The sequence below is a fragment of the Balaenoptera physalus genome (genome assembly GCF_965194825.1).
Source record: "Balaenoptera physalus genome assembly, chromosome: 3".
NCBI classification, from domain to species: Eukaryota; Metazoa; Chordata; class Mammalia; order Artiodactyla; family Balaenopteridae; genus Balaenoptera; species Balaenoptera physalus.
Genome location: NC_138890.1, coordinates 121,303,884 through 121,331,882, shown reverse-complemented (window position 1 = coordinate 121,331,882; position 27,999 = coordinate 121,303,884). Strand labels below are relative to the sequence as shown.

The window sequence follows — 27,999 nt, the reverse complement described above, 5'->3', positions numbered from 1 at the left end:
TTGGACTCATTCTCCTTAGCACATACGTATCAATACATCCCCAGGGCAACCCCACTTGCGGAGGCCAGATAGGGTATGGGGGCTGCCGGGCATCCTGCTTGTACCTGCTGTTAATACCATGTGCACTCCATGCTGCCTCTTCCCCTGTGTTCATCACTCACACACTATGCTGCCTTCTTCTGTTTCTCACACACCCTGAACTCAATCCCATCTCAGACCTTCCAGAAGGCTCTCCCCACTGTTCTTCCCACGGCTGGTTCCTTTTCACCCTGCAGGCTTCACTCAAATATCACCCTTCGCCACACAATCATACCTTCCTTGGCCAGACAATCTCAAGTAGCTTCTCCCCCAAACTCAAGTTCATTTTTTTATTCTGATCTACGGTCTTCACAAAATTTGCTACTCTTTGAAATTATCTTGTTTACTTGTTTACACACTGATTTTGCACTCACTCAGTAAGAACTCACCTTACTCCTTATGGAAAATTACACCCTATGTCTCCCCTATTTCCCTTCCCTGCTTTATTTTTCTTCTTGGCACTTAGAGCATACTATTTAATTTACTTCCTTCTTTAGTTTATTGTCTGTCTTTGCTCCACTAGAATATAGCTCTGTGAAGGCAGACATTTTTGTTTGTTTGGGTCACTGCTGTATCCTGAGTGCTTAGCAGGACACTTGGCACATAGTAGGTCATCAATAATGTTTACTGGTCAGAAGAATCCATTAGTTCATAGTCTGTCCCTCTCCACTGGAAAGTAAGCACTACTCGAGCAGGCACTTTATCACCCTGTTCACTGTTGCACGTAACAACTCCATAAGGGCACCCAAGAAATATTTGTTCAGTTCATGAGTGGCACCCATTTTTATAGGGATATCTGAAGATTCAAATGAGATAATACCCATAAACTTGGCATAAGTGCCATGCACATTGTAAGAGTTCAGTAAAAATTAAGATGCAATTACTATTAAAAATTGAGCTTTTGGTATTGAAACTGTAGAAACTCTTGTGCTTTCTTGATTTGGGTTTCAGAACCCAGGACACCTCATATTTGTACCCTGAGACTTTGCATCTGCTTCTGGTTCACAGGGGGCCAGGCAGGATGGGGCCCCTAGAACTTGATCCTGGTCTAGGAAATACTCTCTTTATTACCCTTTCATGGTAAAACAAATCTTTTTGTTGAGTCGACTTGGAATATTGAAGCTCAACTGTTAACAAGTGCTATGTTAAATTACATTAAAGTCAAGGTTTGAGCATTTCACACCAGCTAATAGTGCCCCACCCCTTGGAAACCTGAATGGCTTTTAGGTCAAGGTGAGTCTAGAAGGAATCTATCCATGTTAGACACATCCTGGCTCTTCCAGTGTTTGCCATGTGTTTTCACTCTTGTGCTGTTTGATTTTTAGTAAACGGCTGTGTTTTCCCATGCCCAGTGAAACTGCATTGAAGCAGAGGGGTTGTCTGGCAGAGAGGCCAGCAGTTTAGAGTAGTGTATGATTTTCTCAAAAGAGGGAAGCCCAGACCCAGGCCCGCTATACACTGGGTTTCCACCATGAAGAGTATTTTTTTTTAGGAATGGAAGGCCATGTTTGAGCTTTCAGTCCCACATTTAGGGGACTCTTCTGATACAATAGACACATCCTCCCCCAAAAGGAATTTAACAGTTTGATGACCTGGTAAATCCCACTATTTGAGGCTTGAAAGTGGGCATGAAAGCCTTTGAGAACCCAACTTTCAGCTGATTTTAAGTATTTGCTCTGACTTTAAGAGCACTGCGAACTTGGTGAATATCGTACCTGAGGTTCACTGATTGTCTTTAGACAAACCCTAATCTCACAGGTGTAGCCTTGGAAGGAGAGGAGAACCTGGGTGAGTTCCTGATCAGGCTAATTGTTTGCAATTGGCTGCCTAAAAATAAGACATGCTACGTCTCCAGACCTTTGGAAGTATGGTGGCAACCAAGATTTTTATTTTTAATGCCATGTTCCTACAATAGCAAATGTCTGGAGAAGAATGGAATCTACCAGTATGTGTCTGGAAGCCTTACCCCGTGGACCCCCCAAATTCACCGATGCTGCACATCCCACTCTACCAGCTCCTCCACCCCCAGGTTGGCCCAGGTTCACTGCAGATCTCAAGGCGAAGAGCTGGACCTTCACAACTGTCTTCACCCTCCCAGAGACCTTAAAGCTCAAGAAAAATGGAAATCGGCGAGCCCTCACCAGTGATGGGGAATCCCTCCCCTGGGAAAAGCAAAGGCTAGAGCCCAGCTGCCTTTGATTCTTTGTTAGACTAGCTAATTACAGCCTTAACTCACAACTTTTCTCCTCATTCAAACCTGAAACCTGGACAACTTCCTTTTCTTGCATAATATCCTGGAGTTACCACTGCAAAGGAAGATGTGTGACAGGTAAGTTGCTTTCTCTATTTCTAGACTAACTAAGGTACATGTGAGAAGTGATGTAATCACTGACCATGAAAATGTTGTTAAATTATTTTATCTAAAAAAACGTTTGTTGCAGTTTGCTATCCATACATCTAGAAGTCACAGTCAGTATTCTGTGAGCGCATTTTTGAGGCCTGATACATTTCATATAACAACCTCCTCTTTGAAAATAGTTTTTAAAACAGAATTAGCACAAAGCATTGATGTCACTTTTAAAAGTGGTATTTTAAAATGAGCTTAAAGTGCTATTAAGTTGTAACCACCTTACAAAACAATATGACTAAATATAAAGCAATACAGTACAAGCTGAGCTCACAAGTTTGAAACGAAATTTTTAAAGATGAAGCAAGCAGTGAAATTCACATTCTGTTTAAGCAGATCTTCTGGTACTCCCATTGTAGCTCCTTTTCCCCTATTCCAATAATTTGAATTTTTTTAAATTATGGCAATCTGAAGAGTTCTCAAAATAAGATCTACCTTCATCTCAGTAACAACAGACATATGGTTTTATTTACCTTGAATTATAAGTTGGTGTATTTTGGATATTTTTTTCAATCACACATACAGCAAAACTTTATCTATACAAAACTCAGCTATCCTGAAATCTCAGGGAGACAGGGGTTGGCTCAGGACCACAAAAAAATTAAAATAGATAAATAAATAAGTAAAAGAGGCCTCTGGTTAACCAAATAAATTTTGGAAAATCTATGCACTAAAGCTCATGCACTTGATTCAAGTGGCAACTCAGAATCTGTTTTGGCCTAGTTGACTTACCATTCTAAACTTACAGATTGGGACTTCCCTGGTGGCACAGTGGTTGGGAAACTGCCTGCTAATGCAGGGAACACAGGTTCAAGCCCTGGTCCGGGAAGATCCCACATGACGCGGCCCGTGCGCCACAGCTACTGAGCCTGCGCTCTAGAGCCTGCGAGCCACAACTACTGAGCCCACGTGTCACAATTACTGAAGCCCATGTGCCTAGAGCCCGTGCTCCGCAACAGGAGAAGCCACTGCAATGAGAAGCCCGCGCACCGCAACGAAGAGTAGCCCCCACTCACCGCAACTACAGAAAGCCTGCGCGCAGCAACGAAGACCCAATGCAGCCAAAAATAAATAAATAAAAAATAAACTTACAGATTAAACACTACATAAAAAAGAGGGAGTTAGAGATATTTCTTCAAGGTTATAACATTATCATCATCAGTAAGCAATGGCTGAAAGCTCATCAGCAATGAAGGAGGTAAACAAACCAAGAACCAAGAACCAGCCAGTGAAATTGCCTATATGAAGTAGATATTTATTTATTACAGGGACAAAATCCCAAGAGCTGTCACTGTGTTTCAGCTAATGTTCACAATGATAAACCTGAGTCATCAAAGAAAGATAAGTTAGATTCAGAACATTCCGTGTACAAATGGAGAGAAATGTTTAGCCAAACAGAAAATTAAGCTCTTCTGAGTTATTCATTCATTCAGCAAATCTTTACTGAATATATTTATTTATGTGCCAAGTACTGTGCTAGGCAGGTCTTGGGGACACACAGATACTGAGATAGCAGTTCCTGCTCTCAAGAAACTCACATTCCGGGACTTCCCTGGTGGCGCAGTGGTTAAGAATCTGCCTGCCAACGCAGGGGACACGGGTTCGAGCCCTTGTCTGGGAAGATCCCACATGCCGTGGAGCAACTAAGTCCGTGTGTCCCAACTACTGAGCCTGCACTCTAGAGCTCACGAACCACAACTACTGAAGCCTGCACACCTAGAGCCTGTGCTCCGCAGCAAGAGAAGCCACCGCAATGAGAAGCCCGCGCACCGCAACAAAGAGTAGCCCCCGCTCGCTGCAACTAGAGAAAGCCCGCATGCAACAACGAAGACCTAACGCAGCCAAAAATAAATAAATAAAAATAAATAAATTTATAAAAAAAAAAAAACAACTCACATTCTAAGTCAGAGCTTTCAAAGTATGGCCAGGGAACCCCTAGGGGTCCATAAGATCCTTCCAGGCTATGTTCAAGGTCAAAGCTATTTTTATTAATAATACATACTAAGATGGCATTTGCTTTTTTCCCACTGTTTTGGCATTTTCACTTATAGTGCAAAAGTAATGGTGAGTAAAACTGCTGGTTCCTTAGCATGAATCAAGACAGTGGCACCACACATACTAGTAATCATTGTATTATTCACCCCCCATGCACAGAAAGAAACAAAAACAAACAAACAAACAAACAAAACACTCCTGCCACTTTCACTGCAGAATGTCCTTAACATAGCAGGAAAAATGATCACTTTTATTAAATTTCAACCTGAAATATATATCTTTTTAATATTCTATGTAATGAAATGGGAGTTATGCATGAATCACTTTTGCTGCATGTTGAAGTATGATAGTTGTCTAGAGGAAAAACACTTGTGTGATTGTTTGAGTTACAAGCTGAACTAGCCACTTTTTTAATGGAACACAATTTTCACTTGAAAGGGTGATTGACATATAAACTGTGTTCAAACTTGGGTATTTGGCAGAAGTTTTGTCAAAAGTGAGAAAAGTGAGCCTATCACTTCAAGAAAACAACCTGTATTATTGGTTGCCAATAATATAATTTCAGCTTTCAGATGACACTTTGAGTTTTGGAAAACTAGAGCTTGCAGCTTCCCAATAATGAAAGATATGTTTGATGAGAATGATACTAACAATTTTTTAATATTATATAATGAACTCGTCAAATTAGAATGATGTGTATAATTCAGTGAACCAATCTTTTCCAGATTGCCAAAATGTATGTTACGAAATCACGCATGGATAAAAAATTTCACTCAAAGTGAAGAATAGACCAAATGGATTTTAATATAACAAAATACAGAAAGTTCATTGATTTGCTTTCACATTACACATCGAACGTAAACTTTAAGAATCTACCACTTGTTGAGTTTTAGCATAGAATCAAAGAAGAATATCCACAATTACCTGAAAAGGTTATAAAACTATCTTTCCCTTTTCCAACTATTTGTGTGAAACTGGATTCTCCTCATATACTTCGACCCAAAAGAATTTATTGCAATATATCGTATGCAAAGGCAGATAGCAGAGTCCATGTACAAATGTATAACAATGCCATTTAAAAATGTATAACAATGCCATTTTCTCTCTGAAATTTTTGTTTTGAAAAATATAATTTTCATAAAAACATGTCCTTAGATGTTAACATGTAATAAGTTTATTACCATTATTTTTAAATGAATTGATAAAAATATTTTAAGAATTTCCCAATTCTAATTTCTAATACAATAAATATCAATAGTGATAGCCACATTTACAAAAGCTCTTCAGGGTCCTTAATAATTTTTAAGAATACCAAATATCCTGAGTCCAAAAACTTTAAGAACCACTGGTCTAGAAAGAAGACACAGACCTATAAGTCACTGATTCTAACCTATTTCTAGATGGACTTTGATAGGAAGAAGCACAGGATAACATGGGAGACTAGGGGATCCAGCCCAGTCTTGGAGAGTCAGAGAAGGCTCCCTGGAGGAAGTTATCTCTATGCTAGGACTTGATGGTTGAGAAGCTAGCATAGTAAGAGGGGTAAGATGTTTAGTATTGAAGGAGGAGCTGATGAAAAGGTCCAGAGGAAAGAGAGAGTACGGCTCATTTATGAAAATAAAAGTTACTTGGCAGAGCTAGAGACTAGTTCGTGATAACCTAGATTGTTCTGCTTATATGATCATTTCAATAAAATGAGCATATATGTGCAGTGAAGGGTAAAAAATGGACTCTCTCTCAAGTATACATAATACTAATAAAGGGGGGAAGGTGGAAATAGTCTCTGGCGTGCTATAAATATTTATGGAAAGTTTAAAAGAACCACCTTAATAAGTTGGCACAAATATTTAATTAGAAGTTGTAGTCTACATTCCATAATATCTCTAAACTTAAGCCAAAATTCAGACTATCTTTAAAAGATTTTTTTCATGTTTAAAAGAATTCTAATGAGATATTTAAAGTCTGATTTGAATTTGAAATATTACATGTTAAAGTTTAAAGCCTTATATTCTTTATAAATACTATTTTCACCCCGATCAGTGATAGTTATCTCATGAATTCAGATTATATCCAACAGCGATTTCCTCTAAAAGTGTCATAGATTGTAATGTCAACTTCTCCACATCTTGGTGGCTTCTTTGTCATGTCTGCCATATGGTCATGGTTTCCTGTTTTTTCATTTCCATTCTCTTTAATAGAGTCTTCACATCACTCTAAAGAAAACCTTTCAGTCAAATGCCCTGGAAAACTCCACCAGGAGTGAGATGTTGGCAGAGGCCAAGGTAGGCATGTGTCCTGAAGACCAGGTAACCAGCAGATCTAAGAGGCATGTTCATACTCAACGCCCCTGGTCTATCCCATGGGTATTCATGAGCTGGAACAGAGCTTCTGAGAGTGATTTTTTCTCTTTTTGGTAGGAGTTCAGAAGAAGCAGAAACAAATATTTCTGGCTCAGAGGTTGGGCTCTGTTTAACTGGTATCTTGGAACAGAAAGCCACCCGCAATCACGTGACTGCAATCTTTGGATGGCAGGCTGCTGTTACGTATTATAGAATTAGGATTCACTGTGAAGAAAATGCAGTGGCCAAGGCTGTATTGCTACACTTCACAAACCATCTGAAGGGCTCTCTTTATTCATAAACATTTATAGGGCACTCCAGAGATTATTTAGTCAACTTCTGTTTGTAAGTCTGCATGCATGTTGCTTTATCAGTATATCTTCTGCATTATATGTTGCATGTTGTTTTGTTTGTCTATATCTTTTGTGGTTTCTGAGACTCTGAAAGGACAAAATAATACAACCATGGGTGGATTATAGTGTGACATTTTTTATAGTCTATTGTACTTTAAGGTACTATCAAAAACAAACCAAAAAAGCAGCAAAAATATGTCAAACCAGTAAAACTAAGTAGTTTAAAAATAAGATCAACTCTGGAACTGTGGACACCGCCTATGTCTCCTAAAAGATTTAAAAGGACATCAGACAGTTAACATACTGTATCCCCAGCAACTAGCAGTGTGTCTGACACCCAGTGTGTATGTAGTAAATGCTGAATGAGTAAATGAATGGATGACTGAATTCTATGATATAGAAATGATAGTTATGCACAGTTTTCAAACGAGGAAATTGAGACACAATGAGGTGAGGTAGCTTGTCTAATACACACAGCTAATAAAAGGTGGGATTGGGCTTGGAAGTCAGGCAACCTGACTATAAACTCGATTAACCTTTATGCCACGCTTGAACATACCGTTAGTGAAGTTTTCAGAGATCGTTTATATTTAGGTAATGTGACATTTTTCCATCAAATATGATGATTGAATATTTAATAATTATTTTTTAGGATGAAAGGTCAGACTGACAAATAATGGTCTAACTTCCTCGCTGTCAGTAATCACTTATTGGGGTCATCTCATTGGTGACAGTGAGGGGGGTGGTGGATGAAAATCTCAGGGGACAGCACGTGTGGCTCCAAGACTAGCACAGTGGTCTTCGTGTTCACATGACCTAAGTAGCCCCCTCTTGCCTGCTTCCCTGCTGTGTGCCCCTACTTCATGCTGCTGTCATGATTAAGGTAAAAATGCTTTTCCAGATCAAATCAGAACCTTCTTTTACAATTACCATTTGGTTTGGTTTGTTTGTAATCCTGATGATTAATACATTTTGAAGTTTCAAATACTTAAAAGGCAGTCGATTTTTATATTTGCCACAGGAGGGACTATGGTTTAAAAGGCTGAGAAACGACAATATAGTCATGTTGCCTCCAGGTTATAATAATACCTGTTAGTGATGGTCCTAATGACCTTCCTGTGCCGGTTTTGTATCCTGGAAAATGGAAGCATGGGAATTGAGAGAGACAATGTTTCTGAAGCCTGCTACAAGCTGTGAAAGCAGTACAAATGCCCAGTTACACGAGGGCTGTTCTGAGTCTGGTCATCACCCCACGCCCCTTTAGTTCTGGCAGATTCTCCACACTCCTTACTGCCAGTTGGCTATTTCTTGTGTCATGTCCACTAGCGGCCAGCTTCTCACTCCCTGGTGTGGATGGAGAAACAGTTATTCAAGGGCATTCAAGATGCCATCTCATTCCACACTGAATCTGTGCCACTTCACAGTTCTTTCAGAGGCATTTTGTCCAGTGAACCTTCCTTTATTATCATCTAAAGAATGTTTAAGATGCCGTTTCTCCCCTTTCCCTGGTTTTCTGTATCTGCACTTCTTCCCTTCTGCGAAGTAAGCTCTATGAGGGTAGGGACCAAGCTTGTTTTTCTCATCATTGCATCTTGAGGAACTACAGTAGTATCTGGTACATGGTAGATGGTTATTAAAAACATGCTGACTGAATAAATGTATGAGTGACTTAATAAAGAACTATCCCTTTGTGTGCTGATATCACATCTTGGAAAACTTTCTTTTATTCTGCTTGTCTGTATATGATTTCCCTTTTTTTCCTATCACTTTTAAAAACTTCTCACATGTACACACAGAAGGAATCCATCTCTGAAGTAACTAATCCATAAGCAACTATGGAATTCTAAACAGAACCAAACTCTTTTCAGAAATGGCAAAACTTGAATACCATCTAATGGGAAATCGGATACTTGCTGACTATGGGATTCGAGATAGATGGCCCACAGTTTTCTAAAGGGCAACTTTGATTGTATCGCTATTTTAAATCCCAGTGGTTTTCAGATGTTCTTGCCCAGCTCCGACCTATTTAGAGGGTGAATACCGTGTACCCTGACTGTGCTCTATGAGAAGCACAAAGATGAGAGATGCTGCATCAGGCAGCTTCACAAACAGTCCCAATCCTTCGTTCCCAGACCCATTCTCCCCATGACCCAGCCCACAATGGGTGGGACTGGGACATAGCCTTCCAGAATGCCAGGCTACGTGGGAGCTTCCCAGAAGGCATGACACAAAGAATTAGGTTCCCAAAGTGTTACCTGTGTTAACAAATTACAAGTTTAGTGGCTTAAAACAACACAGATGAATTATTTTACAGTTTTAGGGGTCGGAAGCCCTAAAATCAAGGTGTCAAGCAGTTCGTTCCTTCTGGAAATTCAAGGGGGGAATCCATTTGCGTGTCTTTTCCAGCTTCTAGAGGCCACCCACGTTCCTTGGCTTGTGGCCTTCTTCCCCCATCTTCAAAACCAGTGGAGTACCTTCAAATCTCAACCTCTCTGTCTCTGTCTCTCTCACCTCATCACATCTCTCTTCTATCATCACATCTCCTTCTCTAACTCAGACACTCCTGTCTCCCTCTTATAAAGACATTTGTGATTATACTGGGCCCACCCAAATAATTCAGGATAATCTCCCCATCTCAAAATCCTGAGCTTAATTACATCTGCAAAGTCTTTTTTGCCAGGTAAAGTAACATATTCACCCATTCCAGGGATTAAGACATGAATGTTTTGTGGGGGGCATTATTCTGCCTACTACCCCACCCCCCTGCTTTCTTCCTAATAACCTCACGAAGTGGCCTCAGGGTCTCCCCTCTCCCGAGGCTGAGCACATTCACAGGCTGCTGGAGGCCTCCTGCCATTTCCTCCTTCTAAGTTTTCCTGGTCCTCCCATCCGGATGCCACCTGCTTCTTTCTCCACATTCCTTGGAGCAAGCCAGACCCTCTCGGGGCATTCCTTTCTGCTGCCTTCCACCACATGTGTGTGTGCATGTGTTACCTTCCTGACTCACCTGAGCCAAGAGCCAACTCTCTGTGCCCTCCTGGGGCCTAGAACACTGCGGCGGATTGCAGGTGCTCAGCAGAGGACACGTGAGCCACTTCTCCCTGGGCCGGGGGCCATCCGGAGGTTTCCCCCAGAGTCCCCAGACAGCACCCCTCACCCCCACCCCGGAGCGCCTCTGCCCGCGAGGGGTGGCTTCCCTGACCGTAAGCTGGTTGGATCTTGCTGTTTAGACTACAGTTGTCCCTGGGGCGGGGGCCGTTTGCCCGTGGCCCGGGAAGGGAGTTTGCATTTACGTCTGCAGCTTCCCACCAAGCCGGCTTGTTATTGCTTTGCTGTTTGCTGTGGCCCCGGCAGTTTGTCTGCAGTGCCAGCTGAGGAGCTCCGTCTCCAAGCAGCCTTGGCTATTTCCACTATAATTCTCTTTCCCTCAGGATGCCATCCTCTACGTGTGTTGGTATGACTCACTGGGCACTTGTACTTGGTAAGGGCCTGAGCTTAATGAGAAGGCTGGCCGAGAACTTCCCAGTCTCCTTTTCAGGCACTCCCTGGGCAGGTCTTAGCTCAGCACAGGCAGAATCTTACCTCTAGCCATCAAGAAATGCAGAAGTAAGAACTGCTCAATTGCCAGACACTAGGTGAAGCTTGGGGCTGGAGTTGAAGTGGATGAAAGGGCAGGGCAGGTGAGGGAATAAAAACACGAAATCAAAGTTTCTGCTCTTACACATTCAAAATCGGCTGGGGAGAAAGATAGGTTACCAAGTCATTGCAAAATCTTCTCTCAGCAAAGTGCTGTGGAGCTGAGGCAAAATGAGTGGATTCGTGTCTCCCAGTTTTCATCTGGGTAAATCCAAATCACTAAGAATGAAGTCTTAAAAGTACTGGAAAACCCCTGGGTGAATTTTTCTTACATAATCTCAGAACGGCAAAGGCCTTTCTAAATATAACATAGGACTCATAAACCATAAATGAAAAAATAGTTAAATTTAACTACATAAAAAATATTCCCCATGGCAAAATCTACAATACATAGAGTCAAAAAAAAAAAAAAAAAAAGTCAAAATGAGAAAAAACATTTGTAAATCATATTACAGAAAAAAAAGCAAAGTTCCCTAATGTATAAAAAAATAGACACGGATCAATAAGAAAAATACTAACCATCCAATAGAAAAATGGGCAAAGGATATAAGCAGACAGCTCATAGAAGATGAAATGCAGATCACCGTTAAACGTATGAAAAGATGGTCCATCTCACTTATAATAAGAGAAACAATTTTAAATCCACTCATAAAAACTGAGAACGAAATGGAACAAAGGAACCTATTTATGTATTGAGTTAGTGGCACAATACATAAAAAGGAATTAACTCAAGTGACTTTAAAACTGCCTCCCTGTGGGATATATCTAATAACAGAGAAAACTGCAAAAAAAAAAAAAAAAAGAAAAAAATCCTAAATTGCTTTCAGTAATCCTATTGATAGCAATAGCATTTTTATTGCTATTCTGTTATTCTAAGAGGGTTGTATACGAATTGTAAAATAAAACGAAAAGAAAAATGACCATTTTGCTGTTTTTGGCAACTGGTAATGTTGGTTCTCTAGTGTGATACATGCTAAGAACAAAAGTAATTGCAAAAATTTTAAACTGCTTTTAGTAATCATTGTTAGCAAAAGTATTTTGACCTGAGACTCCTGTCAGTATAATTTGTATATATTTTCAGATAAAGAAAATGAGAAATTATCTGCTCTTCTAATTCTTTCACCCTTGGTGACTTTGAGAACTGGAATTCTTGGCATAAGACAAAGGAAATACAGTTGTAAAGTTGAAGGGTAAGCAAAATCTCTGTAGTCCTGACTCTGAATTGGCAATTTCAGTATGAACTCTTATTATCTTGAAAAAAAATTCACTTTCTATTTCTGTCCACTGAAAATACCTACAAACAATGACTAAGATAGTAGCAACAAGTCACTCCTAGTATTCAGACTATGGTCTCTAAGTACAATTTCCCTCTTAAGGAACTAGGGTTCCTTAGAGAAATGGCTAATTCCATGTTCTGAGGCCAGGTATATTCAAGGTGAGCTGGGACTATTTTAGCATATCACTGCCCAAAGATTGAAAAGTTAAAACATCAATATGAATAATGACTTAAGTTACATTCTTAATGATACAAAAAAATTATTAATCACCTTTGGAGGATGTTATGGAATTCATTATTTTCAAAGTTAGTAGATAAAGAGAATCATGTGTTTATCTTTCCCTTCCTGCTTAAGTGTACCTCAGGCTAACCAAGTGACAGGGTGATATTTCTCCGAACAGAAGTCTCCCAGCTGTCAAATGAAGAAAGAATAATAAAATTAGAATATTATTATATTCCAACCTTTAATGAAATAAAGGATCTAGGTAATGATCATCAATGGCTGCCAAGACCTCAGGACAAGGTCAGCCAGTCTTTATGTGCTTCCTGATGGAAGAACACAGTATCACCCAAGAAGTATAATTGCAAAAAAATATCAAACCTGAATGTGATCAAGCCTTTAGATTTAACTATCAATATACAGATAATTCAGGAGATGGACGAACATGTTAAATAACAGAGATGGAATCAGCAAAACTCAGACTGTGAAATTCTGCAGAACAAATGTTTCTACTATTCAACAAGAAGTTTCAAAGGAAAAAAAAGGGTAGGAACACATAGATTAAGAGACTTAAAACATATCAATCAATCGAAATATATGGATCTCATTTGGATCTTGATTTAAATAAGCAAACTGTAAAAATCATTTGATTTGGGATAATGGGTACATGGAGGTTTCTTATACTATTCTCTCTCCTTTTATATACATTTGAAATTTTCCATAGTAAAATGTTTAACACTAGCAGAAACAACTAACCCTTACTGAGTGCTTATTACATATACGGCACTATTTTAAGCACTTTACATATTTAAACTGTCCCCCTGTCTGTGAGGTGGGCACTCATCTCTACTATGCAAATGAGGAAACCAAGGCATAGAGTGGTTAAGCATCTTGCCCAAGGTCACACAGCTAATAAACTATGGTGCTGGGACTTGAAAGCAGGCAGCCTGGCTCCAGAACCCAATTTCTAACCTGTACACTACTACCTCTCAAGATGATGGTAGCTTGGACCAGGATGGGGACAGTGGAAAGAAGTAGAAGGATTGAAAAGATACTTAGGAGGTAAAATTGACCAGACTCCATGCTAAATTGTACATGGGGCTAAGAGTCAGGAAGGAGTCCAAGATGCCTGTGAGGTTTCTGCTTGATCACAGGATAGGTGGTGATACCGTTCACTGAAATAGGAAAAGTGAGAGAGGATCAGGTTTGGAGGGCAAAGATAATTCGGGTTTGGAGCATGTTGAGCCTGAGGGGCCTTTGGGACACCCAGGTAATATCAAGTGGCAGCAGGTAACACAGGTACTCTTATAAGTTAGTTTTCCCCTTCTTCCTTAGGACTGTATCTTTTTTTTCCTGAGATGGGGATGGGAGCAACTACTTTTCTAGTTTGTAGTGTCACTTAATATTCAATTCTTGTTTCAGAGGTGTTGGTAGTTGTGCCCAACTTGATGTCACCTACACATTTTGTAAGGGTGCTTTTACTTCATTATCTGAGAAACTTGGTCAAAACAGGTCTATTCATCAATCATGTCTTAAGTGCTTACTATATTCCAATCGCTGTATTAGGCATTTACATTTATATCATTTACTCTTCTCTTACGTAGTTACTCACACAGTTGTAAATATATTCTGCCCAGTATATAGATGAAGAGACTGAAGATAAGAATAAGTCACTTGCCCAAAGTTACAAAGTTTTACAGTGGCAGTCAGCATCTCTAGTCTGTGTTCTTCCATTTTGTCTCTTTTTCAAAGCGTGGGTCATGACGTAGGTGGTTCATGGTCATGGCATTTAATTGCACGAACTCATACAGTAAGAAGGCTCTTCTGTTGTTTTCATCCAACCTTCTGTTATGACAACGGAGAATGACTCAGGTGCTAGTATGTCTTTAATACCTCTCTAACACTTGCTATCTCTGTTTTTAACTTAGGGCACACCTCAGGGTCAGAGTCTTGAGCAAATAACAACAGTGTGTAGCAGGAATTTTATCATATTACTTATTTTCATTATGTTTATTCTTAAGGATACCTCCTAATTATAGTAATATTAGTGTTTCCATCTATACAGCAATAAAGAATTTCATTTAAAATAAATTTAAGTGAAAGAAATAGTGCTAATGAAAACTATTACATAAATAAAAGTAATGGTGGTTCAGAGAAATGGAAGACAATCACTAGCTGACGCTAATTCCAAGCCTGACATTGGAAAACAGTGGTCCTCGCCGTATCTCCTCCCCCCATTATGGGCTTTGGTGCCTTCCTCATCTCTCTAACAGCAATTGAATGCCTTCTCTTGACCAAAATGTGATCTGTTACCATCTCACTTGGAAACTCTTTGTCACTGCTCACTGGTGAATGCAGCTCACCAGTAAGATTGTCACAGACCCCAAGTGCTGTGGGCCAGATGGTATCTTTAGTCCCCATTGATCAGACTGGCATTTAGGATGGGGCCAGGACCGTGTCAGGGTTTCAGGAAGGAGCTAAGAGCAAAGAGTACATTACCAATAAGTCAGGGTGGTTAACAGCTAAGACCATGGGCTATTTTGGAAGTCTTAGTATATCCAGGTGATTTTTTTTTTTTTTTTACTAATATGCATTCTAGTATTAAAACTATATTGACTACTCTATAGTTTCCATCCATTCCTCTTCCTAAGCCTCTTATCCCCCAGTCTTTTAGGATAGTACTCTGTTTGCATGTTTTGTTCCTTCTTCACCACCACCACCCCCCCTTCCTGGGACAGAAGCTATATTCAGTATATTCAGTATGTTTGTAGAAATGGTTGTAGATGGGCTGCCTTTAAACAACATTTTTATGAGTTCTTCTAAACATAGACAAAGACAATAAAAATTCCCAATGCTACATGTATTTTAAAAGACATCATTGTCACATGAAATAATTTTTCTTGTGTGTTCCCCAAGGAACTGAAAAGTATATTATAGTCACTCTAATCCTGCTGGGTAGAGACAGTATCTTCTCTTTATTCTTTGTTCTGCCTCATATCTGTTCAGCATATTATTAAGAAAAATCTGTATCTGGAATAATGCATCTGCATTCTTCTCATTTCCCACGAGCACCACAAAGCCAGTACTTTTTCATCAGTGGCTCCTGCAGAGTAAGGTCCAAAGCCTGAACAATGGTAAGCTTAGGTTTTGCATTTTTGATGTATTCTTTACAGTGAAGGTGGTGAATACTGGTAAATATGTCTTCCTGAATTCACATCAAAGAAGAGACAGGTTCCATCTTCCCGGGCGGGGTACCCTCAGCCCAACGTCCGCTGTGCTAACACAGCTCCTAAGAACCTGGCTTCAACGCAGATGGGACACAAGGCAGAGACCTGACTTGTGCACCTCGGACAAGGTAAAATATCCCGACTCTGAAAACGGAAACCCATCCCATTCTCCTGCACCAGCGGGGGTGAGGGTTTGCAGCGGGCGGTGGGTGTGATGTGGGGTGTAGGTTGGGAGTGTTTTCCCCCCTTAGAGTCCTCCTGCCCCTTGACTCGCGGCCCTGCCCTGACCATTGTCCGCACATCTCGTCCCTCCAGCTTCCGGGCCGCGGGCGAGATGATTTGCTGCAGATGACATCAGCCCTGGGCCAACGGCTGGAAGAGCGGAGGCAGCCACCCCGTGAGGATGTGCCGGGTGGTCCTTTCCTCCTCCTCTTCCTCCTCCTCCCCGCTTCCCTGCCTAGTCTCCATATAAAAGAGGCGCCGCCTCCCCGCCCTCTCTCACTCCCCACTCCTCTCCGCCGCGCGCTCTAGGAGAGGGCGGAGGGGGAGGCGGCGCGCAGCGCCAGGAGGAGGGGAGACGCAGGGGGCGGAGCGGAGACTGCACCTTCGGAGATAATCCTTTCTCCTGCCGCAGAGAGAGGAGCGGCTGGAGCGCGGCACTTCGCCGAGGCATAGCAAGCCGGCAGGATGGCGACCGTGGTGGTGGAAGCCACCGAGCCTGAGCCGTCCGGCAGCATCACCAGCCCGGCGGCGACCACCTCGCCCAGCCTGTCGCATCGCTTCCTCGACAGCAAGTTCTACCTGCTGGTGGTCGTCGGCGAGATTGTGACCGAGGAGCACCTGCGACGCGCCATCGGCAACATCGAACTTGGTAAGAGGCCCTGCGCCCCGAGGGGACGCGTTTGGGGAGACGCGCAAACGCGACCCCACCCAGGGCGCGACGGCCACCTTTCTCCCCCGGCACGCCCCGCGCCCATGTCTTTCCCCGCTACTTCCCACACTCGGTCCAGACTCTTTTTTTTCTGGGCTCATTTCGGAGAATAATTTGAATTATCAGATTTGAGACGCAGTGGGAGAGCTTCTCCTAATCTTGATGGATCCGTTACCAGGCTGGGTCGGCAGATCCCAGCTGGCTACCGCCTCTCCCGCTAAATGAGATGCAGGTGTCAAAGGGGCAGAGGCCACAATAAAGCCGCAACCGCAGGAAACCAAAGGTGGGGGGGGGGGCGCTGATGCGACCACTCCTTTCAGCCCCCCTCTCACCCCCGCAAAATGCTGGGATTGCCCCTCGCCGGCAGACCCCAGGCTGAAGTACCATGTGCCAGGGCTCGCGTGGGAATCATTCTCACCACAACCACCTCAGCCCCCGAGAAGTGCCTTTGCTGGCTTAAAACCTCCCCATCTTTTCTTTCCTTGGAATGACTAGGCTAGTCCTAGGGCCACGCCCGCTCCCCCCCACCCCCCGGGACGCAGAGATGGAGAACCGCCTGCGCCTCCTTCCCAGACGGCGCCTGCCTCGCTACCGCCCTTGGGGCCTTGGTTGCAGCTTTTAGCAAGGACAATGGGACCCCCAAGTTGTGGGGTGGGGCTTCTTCTTCTAAAATTCTCGGCCTCGGGAGTGATGGCTTAGGGAGGGGGCCGGCGGGAGGCCCGCGGGGGGAGGGGGCCGGCGCCTCGCCCGGTGCGCGCACTACGGGCGCGCCCTGCAGAGGCCGAATAGCGGTTTGCCGGGAACCCTGGGCGGGGCCGTGAGGGTCCGGCGGGCGCAGCCTCGGGCGCGCGGACCGACCCGCCCCGCAGCCCCACCCGGGCAGCCGCAGTGCCCCCGCCCGCCGCACCTGCCCTCCGCACTGCGGCGCCCCCAGTGGGCGCGGCTGGCCGGGAGTGCGCTCCGCCAGGGCTTGGGGGTGCTACGTGCCCCCACCTCTCCCCAGCCCGGCTTTGTTGCGCTCGAAGTCCCCGGGTAGGCAGTCTGTCCTCTGCCTTTCCCTTTACCCCCGGCGTCCCAGACCTCCCCTCGCCCTGACAGGGGCCGCTGGTCCCTCCGCAGGCCCAGCCCGCGCTCTATTCTCTCGGGGTGGTGCTGAAGCGGTTCTGCCCGGAGACACCGGCTGGTGGGCGTGGTGCAGTCCGCACTGCGGTCTCTACGGCAGCCCGAGGCGGACAAAGGGCGTTCACGCAGCCCTCGTTCCCCGCGCCCCCCCCCCCGCCGCCCCATAAATTTAAGACGAGAGAAAAACCTTGTTTTAGATGAAAAAAAAAATAAACGCTAGTCGTCTGCCTCTACATTTGGAAACGGTCGCCTGTCCCCAGAACAAAAGGCTGCAGGGTGGGGGCTGGAGTTGCAGACCTGGTTCTTTTGTTTAACTTTAAAAGCACTGATGTTCCTTTTCAGATTAAAAAAAAAAAAGAAAGACAGAAAGAAAAAAGAAAAGAAAAAGAATGTGAGCAACAAGCAGTCTTGTTATTTTCTTCGGAAAACAATATTTAAGAATAGGATATGTCAATAGTGAAATGCCTCATTTGAGCATCTCAATAACGCTTCATTTTCAAACTACAGCCCTTTAATCTGATCTGTACTCATTTAGTTTATTTGCACATTTTCTCCTTGGAAGATTTCACACGTACTGATTTTGGGTGTGGCTACTGTATGAATCAATGACTTTGTATTTTTTAAAAAATATTATTTGTCAGCACCTTTGCTGGGAAGCAATAATATATCAGGAAGTGTTTTTCTATCTATAAAAGGTTCATAACCACCCAATGTGGTGCGAGGAGGGGGACCACCATCCCCATTTTGGAGATGGGGGGCCCAGAGACGCAGGAAGGATAAAGGGACCGGCTCAAGGTGACACCACTCATAAGTGACAGAGGTGCCAGCACTGCAGCATCACTGGTTTTCTGGCCCTGTCATGATGTTAGTGCAGGACAAGCTAACATCAGGGAGATCAAACAGCAATTTTCAGAGCTTGCCTTTATACAAAGGCAATAGTCATCCACTTGTGGGCAGCGCCACATGCAGGGAGGTGGTTCAGCAATCACCTTCCATGTAATTATATTCCTGCTTTGTTACTCTGCTGATATCCTTTTAGTGCCCCATTTCTCAGGGGGTTTATTCAAGCTGCTTCTGTTTGAGGATAAACTAGAGGCATTCAAGTATCGCTGTGAAGTGCTCTCTACTGATTTTTACACTACTAGCGCTTAGGGATAATATTCAGATTTGTCTTCCTGTCTTTAAAAAAATTTTTTTATTGATGTATTATATAGAGAGGAAAAGGCACAAGTCATAAATGAGGAGCTTGGTGAATTTTCACAGAACGACATACCTGTATGATCCTGATCAAGAAGCAGACATTACTGGAATCTCAGAAGCCCCCTCAGGTTTTCTTTTCAGTCAGCATGCCTTCCTGATTTTTAATTCCCTGATTCAGTCAGGTTTTTGCAGGTACCTCTGAAATGGCAGTATTGATCCCATTAAGAATCAACCAAGTGAGTGAGCAGAGCCATTTCCTAACGCACAGTAACAGATGCTGCTTTTCCTCTGGAGATCACTCTCTTGGGTCCTGGAGTCTCGGATGCAGATCAAGCCGCAGGGCCTTCCAGTGCTAAGTGAAAATACTGCTCCCGTAGCTTTTCTGACAGTCTAAGATGACTTAGCAACAGGGCAGGCTGGCTGCTTCCCTGTGCCGGACTCGCTGCTGCCTCAGCTTTCAGGTCCCAGCTGGACCTCCTCCAGACGTCACTCTGATACCACGGCTGTAGTTGCTGGTGCCCATGGACCCCGTTGTGTGAAGCAAGATGGAGATGCTCCAGGGGGTTCAGCTCTGATTGTGTGCTGCAGGCTGGGAAAGCCGTTCATCATCTGTGCCTCTTGCTTCCCATTTCCCCTCTTGTCTTAACAAAGGCTCTGTGGGTTTGGAGACCCTGGTGACTTGGATTTTTGCCATTTGATGACTTAGGGCTCTTTGGGAAGTCCAGAAAATAGATCTGTAGGAAGATGGTGGTAATGCAGTCAATCAACAGGCCTGAAACATCCCAGCATGGATGCTTAGTAAATTCTTCATGAAACCCGGTGTTACTGAACCAAACTCGGGTCTGCTCACCCTCGCACAGTAAAGCCGATCTACTGACACCAGGTTGTGGTGAAGGAAAGTGCAGCTTTATTGTAAGGTGCCAATACAAGGAGAATGGGTAGTTTGTGCTCAAAACCCTGAACTCCCCGAAGGGTTTCAGGCAAGGTGAGGGAGGGCGTCCCAGGGTTTGTGATGAGCTCGTGCACAATTCTCTGGTTGATTGATGATGAGGTAACAAGGCGGTAATGGGCACTATGTGCTCATGGTCATCAAGTAGTTAATTTCTTCCATTTGGTGGTGGTTTTAGCATCTGAAAAACAAGTCAGGAAGTAATGCATCAGATACTAATATCTAGGTACTTCAGAGAGGAGCTAAAGCAGAGGATATAGGGGAGGGGTCTGTCCCAGGAAGGCCCCATAGGGTCCTGCTTGGTTACACAAGGAAGAGAGACCATCACTCATTTCTTCAGCTGTATTCAAAATGCATAATGTAGGGTCTGGTCATTTCTTCTCAAATTTGAAACAATAGACTTTCCTCAGACTGGTCTAGCTTTAGTTAGTTAGTTATGCAGGACTCAATGCCAAACCATTGTTGTTCCATCAACTGCTCTTTGGCACCTCTGTTGCCCCCTTCCTAATTAGTCCCCAAGAAGGACTTAACAGTCATCCCTATTTTTAGCAGAGCCTCCACTCCTGTTTATTTTAGGACATGGACTGCATATATTCATGCCTTGCAAAAGGAATTCTAGAGCCTTGTGAAAAGTTTTCTTTGCTTTATTTTATTTTTTTTAAAAGAAACTAAAACATATAAAGAATACAAAGTCTCCGTTTGATGTTTTCAATTACTGTTAAAGAGTGTAACTTTCCCCTAGTTAACATTGGGAATCAGCAGGATTTGTTCATAAAAAGATAGATGTGTGTAACATCTAATGCCCTGGATTTTTAGATGTAAGTTTCGCTAACTACAGTGTTTCTGACGTCATTTATTGAATGTTTTTAGTCTAAGATGGTTAAGAGAATTAAGAACCCAGGAAAGATTTGGGGTTTCATTTCCATTTTGTTTCAACAGGAAAACAACAACAACATGGTAGGAATTAAAAGAAATGTTGGGGACTGTTAAATTTATTATATTCATCTTCATACTTTTCAAAGTCAAAAGGCAGATGCCTTTCTGCTTGCACTGCTTAACTGGTTTTACCTACTAAGGGTTCTTTGATCCATGCTGAAATATAAGCCAGACACTAAACTTAAGGTCATTAAATTGATGAGTCATTATTAATGTTCACTAAAGGCTTACTTTTTAAATAAGTTCTAACTTTTAGGCCAATAAATAAATTATTATAAATCACTTCTTTTGCTTGCTTCTAATGTGAAATGCTAGCCAAGACCTAAATTATTTATTATCAATGCTTTGAAATGATGAACTCTGTAAGATACTGTCTGCATTACACATAACATATAAATTATGAACGTCAAATTGTTGGCTTAAAACAAAAGGAAAAAAGCAAATTGAAGGTTAGGTCAAGGGAAAAAATAGGAAAACTTTTCTCTAGGAAAGAAAACCTTATGGAATTTAGCATTTCTTTGTTTTAATTGTTTCTTTATGATTCAAATCTGACTTCAGATCACGTTTTAGCATAGTTTTGAAAATAGAATCTTATGGTTATAGTTTAGTAATAATTTAGGAACTTGGGCAAAAAATATTCAAAGTCTGTTTCTGAGAGGGAGCAACTAAAGCTCATGGAAGAAAACCAACTTGCTCAAATAACAGATAGAATCCGTGTACCATTTCAGCACACAATGCATGGTCATTTCTTTCTGCTTTCTTCAATCTATTGTTTCTTTCAGGATATAGATTTTAGCCTTTAAATGAGAGGTATTTTTAAAAAATTGTTGGTTTTATTAAATAATCCTGCAAAATGCTTGCATGATCAGTAAACTTGGCAAGATCTAACCTATGTAAAATAAGGCGACCTGGCTCTTCCTTATTGTTCACCCTGACTTGTCCTGTGATACCCACCCCCCCAACAATACACACACACACACACACACACACACACACACACACACACACACACACACACACACACACACACACACACACACACACACACACACCCTTTTCTTTTCTCCTTTTTTCATCTGTCAACTTTATGTGCACTTTAGCCTCCCCTTTGTGCACTGCCACCCCTGGAATCAGAGAACTGAGATGGAAGTCCATGATCCTTTGTTCCCGCCTGGTCATCAGGCTATACACAGACAGTGATGGTACTCGCTTCCAGGGCTGGAAGACAGCGCCAGGTTAGGTAGGGGTGTTCTTAGGATGCCTAGCCATAGGCCAGCTGCCCAGGGGTGACGCATGTTCTCTGGGCCCAGTTTAAAAAGTGGAGGTTGATCTCCTCCAACTGGTGGGGTTGTTTCGTCCCCACCTGGGTAAGCCTGTAAGGGCACAGTCATGATAGAGTTTGCTGGAGAAGCAAAGGCCCGGGGAAGAGCTTGACCCGGCGTGGATTGGGGGATAGTCAGAAAAAGGGCCAGGAAATTCCATGGCTTTTCTACTGCCCACTGGAAACCAGGATGACCTGCTTCTGAAAGCCTCTTCAGACCTTCTTTACCAGCACCCCGCTATCCCCTCCAGCCATGAACTCAGGGAGGGGACTATGTGAGAAGAGCCAAAGAAGACATTATTTTTGTCCTGGGAGCTTTAGAGGGGCCACTGCTGGCTTCCTCTTAGGCACAAAGGAGCGATATATAAACTGACTAAATGCAATATGAATCTTCATTGAGAAGTGGTATTTCCCTTTACTAACATTATCCAGTAGAAGGTACAAGGTAATTACACAGTATTTTCTTTCTAAAATTGATATAGAAAGTGGCTTGGTTCCAAACTTTTCCTTTCCAACTAAAATTACTAGTAAATCCATTGTAACCTTTATTTTATAAGTGGTAGTAGTGATGATGCATCGTTAAGACGTAATTTGGCTGGAAATTGCTCCCTTGAAAAGAGAATCCTGAATTTTTAATTTCACTGGGAGTATAAGTTACATTATCAGCGGTTTGCTAATGTAACTTAAAAGTTACTAAATGGTTTTTCTACTGTTTCATACTTTTTCCATTGCTAAATTACAAATCATAGAACCAGGAGTTTATGAAATAAAAAGCAAATGTTTAACTGCATGTGTCATGACATTGAAGTTAATTGAAGCCAAGGGAAAAATGGCAAACAACAATCTAAGAACAAGTCTATGTATAACTCTAGATGAAGCCATTCAAATCATGTAGCAATTTAGACATTTCTTAGAACAAAGGCAGAAAAATTATACGAATTTAATTTTAACACATATGTTCATTATTAACTTTATTGACCCTGCTTGACAAGGCCTGAAAACAAAGTGGAGCTCAGACCTGGAGCACAGATAATCCGGTCAACAATTTCCAATTAAGCAGCTCAGACAGGAGCTCGATGATTTTCCATGCTAGCCGAATACACAGTATATATACGTGGAAGTAAAATATTCTAATGAATTCAGGCCTCTCGACCTGTCAGGCTTTCTGTGAAACAAACAAACAAAAAAAACCCCATTTATCATTTCTGCACGAAAAAGATCCGCAAAATCACAGCGTGCCTTTCTTGTTAAAATTTAAATACTCCATCAGCACAAATGCAAACTGAGACTGTTAATGTTTCCAGGGAGACCCATAAAATTCTCCCTGTAATTTAGCCTCTCTTTAGGAATGTTAACTCTTGCACACCTGAATTCTTCCCAAAGATTGTATGAGAAATTTCTGCCTCTATGTAGTAGATGTACATCTATTTGAAAATATTTCTCATATTCGTAAAGGTGTTTGGTGTATCATCTGAAGATATTTTAGATGTGTAGTCAACTCAGTTTCCAGAATCTTTGTAGTCTGTGTGTGTGTGTGTATCTACCTTCATTCTTTGCAAGACAGGAAAACCGAACAAGATTTAAATGGGGGTAAATGCACGTATGCCTTAAGGATTTAAGAGGTGTGTTTAAATAACACACTGCCATTTATACTCCCAAGTCTGTATGCATGACTAATGACCAGCAAAAATGATTAAATGACCAAGTGTTTATTTAGACATAGTTCATCTGTGTGGTACCCCTAGAGGTTCAAGTTCCTGCCTTTAGTAGATAGGCAATAATGATTGTTGTTCCAGAGGTTTGTTTCCGGCAATTGAGGATGTTCCATGCAGGGGTACAATCAAGGATACTACCTACGTAATGGCTCTACCATGAGCCGTCTATTTGGGAAGATATAAAAATACATGAAAAACAAACACACACTCCCAGTTCTGTGGTTCCCCAATTTCACCTGGCCTGCTCCCCTGGACTCCCACCTCTGCTCTACCCTTTAGCCATCTCTCTTGGAAGGTCAGGAGAGAGGAAGCAGAAAGAGATGAGGGAGGTAGGGCGTCAGCACTCCTTACCCTCTCATTCCCCTCACCCCAGCTTCCAGTCTTGTGAACGGAAGCCTGAACTTTTGTGGGAATAGACAGTTCATGGCCCTCAACTCTGTAGAAGTTTTATACAGTATAAAATGTTGCCACATTTCTTTGCCTCTGGATAAGAAAATTCAGGACAACTAACAATTGTGAATGAAAGAGCTGTCTGCCAAGCTAGTCAGGTAAATGCCTGGGAGGACAGAGAGGCCACGTCTTTTAAGATTGAGATCCAGCTTTCTTAGCAAAGATCACACAAATTTTGATTGATATCTAGGGGTTGAGAAATCAAGGTCAAGAATGGGAGGGGTAAAGAAAAGTAACCAGATACACACACAAAATGCATATGCACACTGCAAAATCTTTAAAAACAGAGCCCTGGACTTGAATGCCAGCCTCCGTATCTCTGCTTCCCCACCCTCATTCTACGTTTTCTAGCCACGTACAAGCGGACCATGGGAAAGCTAGCAATTGTCTGGTAGCCCCCTAACTGCTACAGGCTCACCATCTTCCTGTCCTTTCTACTCCCTCCCTGGAGTAAAGCCTGTCATTTTCCTAATAACTGTTTTCCTTTACTCTTCTAGAAGAGCTGCATTTACATTTTATGAGGGGCAGGAGTTCAGTCCACACTGCTAGTTATCCTTCCCCTGCGGCCTGGTGGAGAGACTTCCCCGGTCCTCCCATTTTGTGGGCATCCACTGCTGGTCACCACGCTCTTCAGGAAAGGAGTTTCCACATCCTTCCTTAAAGCCTGAGAAATGCTACCGTGATGCTTTCCAAACCACTTCGAAATGAGTAACTGGAGATCTGTCATCTGTCTTCCTTTCCTTCCTTAGGAATCCGATCATGGGACACAAACCTGATCGAATGCAACCTGGATCAAGAACTGAAACTTTTTGTATCCCGACACTCTGCAAGATTCTCTCCTGAAGTTCCAGGTGAGGCTTAGTTCAGTATTAGTCAACCTAGAATTTGAAAGGACGAGAAACAGGCCATTGGCTGGAAAGCTTTGCCTGGGGCATGGAAAAGATTTCCTCTTATTGCTAAAGGATTCTTTGTGTTTGTTATTATCAACTAGGTTAGCAAGAAGCCATATTTTAGGAAAGTCAACTAACTCTTAAGTTGTCACTGTGTGGGTTTCTATTTTGTGGAGTCTTAAAAGTTTTTAAGTTCTAGGGTAAATTTAAAAAATGTTTTTCATATTTATCTCACTCTACTCTGAGCTTAAGGGTTTGTAAACTATTTAAACGTTAATTTTACTCACATGAAGTTATGAATACAAATTGGATGCTCCCAGAATTTCATAACTGCCCTTCCTTCTCAAGAAAATGAAATATCTGCTTTTCTGCATTTTCTATCTCAATGAAATATACATGATCATTTTCGTCATTGCATTATCACCTACTTAGTGTGGGTAAAAGAGTCTGAAATTCCAAACTACTGTTAAAATAGCCTTTCTTTCAGAGATGAAAAAGAATACTACAGAATAATTAAAGGTAAGGACACAAACATTTGTCATTTATGAAGATGCTGCCGCTTCACTGGGGATGTAGTCTACCTGTGCCTCTGGGCCTGGGGATGTAGGCAGACTCACCCACCTTGTCTTCCTCATGTGAGCTGTGACCCATACTTCTCCCCCTTAGTCACATTTGAGGATTATGAACAGAGTTACTTGCCCATAAAGACTCTAAACCTGGGGTGTGTTTCTTTTTTTTTTTTTTTTTTTTTTAAAGGCCATCCATATATCACCTAAAATTGTCTTTGGGCCATTCTCTTTTTTTTTTTTTTTTTTTGTAATATAGTCTCTAAAGGCATTTATTTATTTATTTATTTATTTATTTATTTATGGCTGTGTTGGGTCTTCGTTTCTGTGTGAGGGCTTTCTCTAGTTGCGGCGAGCGGGGGCCACTCTTCATCGCGGTGCGCGGGCCTCTCACTGTCGCGGCCTCTCTCGTTGCGGAGCACAGGCTCCAGACGCGCAGGCTCAGCAGTTGTGGCTCACGGGCCCAGTCGCTCCGCGGCATGTGGGATCTTCCCAGACCAGGGCTCGAACCCGTGTCCCCTGCATTGGCAGGCAGATTCTCAACCACTGCGCCACCAGGGAAGCCCCTGGGGTGTGTTTCTCAAAAGCTCTGCCATTGATCTATCACAGATACTGTTTTGCATTTTATTTCTTAAATATCACCTAGATTTTATGTAAAAGAGAGAACACTTTTCTGTTTACATGATTTTGTTGTATGATTGCAAATTTTGTTGGCATTGATAAAAAACCAGCAAGGAGGTTCAGCCTTTTTGACTGATTACATCATATTCCATTAGCCTTGTACATACTGAGATTGGAAATCACTTACGCAATGTCAGTGCCTTCATGCGTCACACTTGGCTGCAGCAGTATGCCCATGAGACTGGGATAGTTCTTCTCTTTGAGTTTGCTATTAGAATAAAATCCCATACTTTTCAGTTATCAAATGAATTGTAGCTTTCAAGCATGGAGTTGAGTAAATGTGTTAAGAAAAACTTAGCAAGAACTGGTTCATTAAAAGTTAAATTTGCTGTAAAGCCATGTGAAAATCAGCTCTGTAACTTTGCGTCGAGACAAAAAGAATGATCCAGAGACTATCAGACAGCGCATGATTTGCTGAAGTAAAGGTACAGTATATGGTTGTTTCTCTCGTTGTTATGTTGTATTTTTTATGTCTTGCACGTTTCCGTGACTTTTAAATTCATCTCATGGAAAGAAAAATAAGGGAAGTACCCTTTTCCAACAAGTATGTTTCAAAATGTAAAATTCAAGCTTTTATCCTTTCTCTGTAGGTTGTTCTGGCTTTCTTACTATGACTATTTTTTTTTTTTTTTTTTTTTTGGTAAATGAATCCTGTGATTTGCATTGTGTTCATTCATACTTGTATTTGACTTTATAGAATGACAGTATATTGTGAAATAAAAGGCTGCAAGAATTGCTAAAGAATTAACCATTTTTGAACCAGGGACCTAGTATTACTCTTGTGGACTAAGGAAGGTCAGGTCCCCCCACAAACCACTACCTTAGGCTCATGTAGCCCATTCTCCCTTCTTTTCCTGCTGTCACCCGCAGTAAAGATTGGTTACCGACCTAGTTGTAGCAGTGCTGTGCTAGGCTCTGTGTCTAGAGATTGGCGCCTGGACACACAGCACCCTTGCCAGCTCCAGGAAGAGGTTATGAGCTTCCCTCCCCAGCCTGAGAGTGCAGCTGTGCAGGGCTGGGCCTCCGCTCTGAGAACCGAGCATCCAGAATGCAGCCATGGGGGTGAGGCCCTATGTGGGAAGCATTCAGAGCGGGGTGAAGGTTTCTAACCAAGACTACGACAGAGGATAAAAGCGCACGTCAGATTCAGTTCAGGTAAGTAAGTGTGTTTTAGAGAGAAGAGATGTTACGTTAGAGGATGAGGATGCCAAACTGGGGTAAGCGGAGGTCGTAGGATGATCGCTGGATTGGACCCAAAGAAGCCTTTAGCTTTTCCTGAACAACCTGAAGGGTTTTACGGGAAAATTTGAGATCTGTTTTTTAAGTGGCTTCAAATCTAGTGTGTCTTCCCCACTCACTGATAGTCTGTAGAAGCTAATGCATGTACCTCAGGCCCCTAAAATGGAGTCAGCTGAACCTCTGCATTTAGAGTTTCAAGAGTCTGAGTTAACTTAGAGGCAAGGAACAAGATGAAGGTTGAAACCTCTAAAAAAATAAAGCTGTTCCTTCAGCCAATTAAAAAATACCTAAATAGCACCTACAGTGTGCCAGGCCCTGTGGGGTGGGGAAGGTGAACAGACAGTGATGAACAAAAAAGCACAGTCACTGCTTTGCTTACTCTTGTCTTCTTGTGAGAAGAGCAGGCATTTAACAGTCATATACAGACTAGCACAAACTCTAGCACCCTGCGTCAAATCCAAACATTTT

General features: G+C 42.4%; 1 protein-coding gene and 1 long non-coding RNA gene across 2 annotated transcripts in view; both read left to right on the top strand.

Moving 5' to 3' along the window:
* LOC309658619 overlaps positions 1-27,999 on the top strand; it is a 473,127-nt gene that overhangs the window by 188,140 nt on the left and 256,988 nt on the right. The gene's annotated exons all lie outside the window — the stretch shown is intronic.
* The window catches only part of MAP1B (microtubule associated protein 1B), a 94,161-nt gene continuing 82,194 nt past the window's right edge, over positions 16,033-27,999 (top strand). Inside the window, exons 1-2 of the mRNA XM_082457040.1 lie at positions 16,033-16,402; positions 24,905-25,006. Coding sequence (XP_082313166.1) covers positions 16,219-16,402; positions 24,905-25,006 — 286 coding nt within the window. The 5' untranslated portion in view covers positions 16,033-16,218. The remainder of the gene's footprint in view (positions 16,403-24,904; positions 25,007-27,999) is intronic.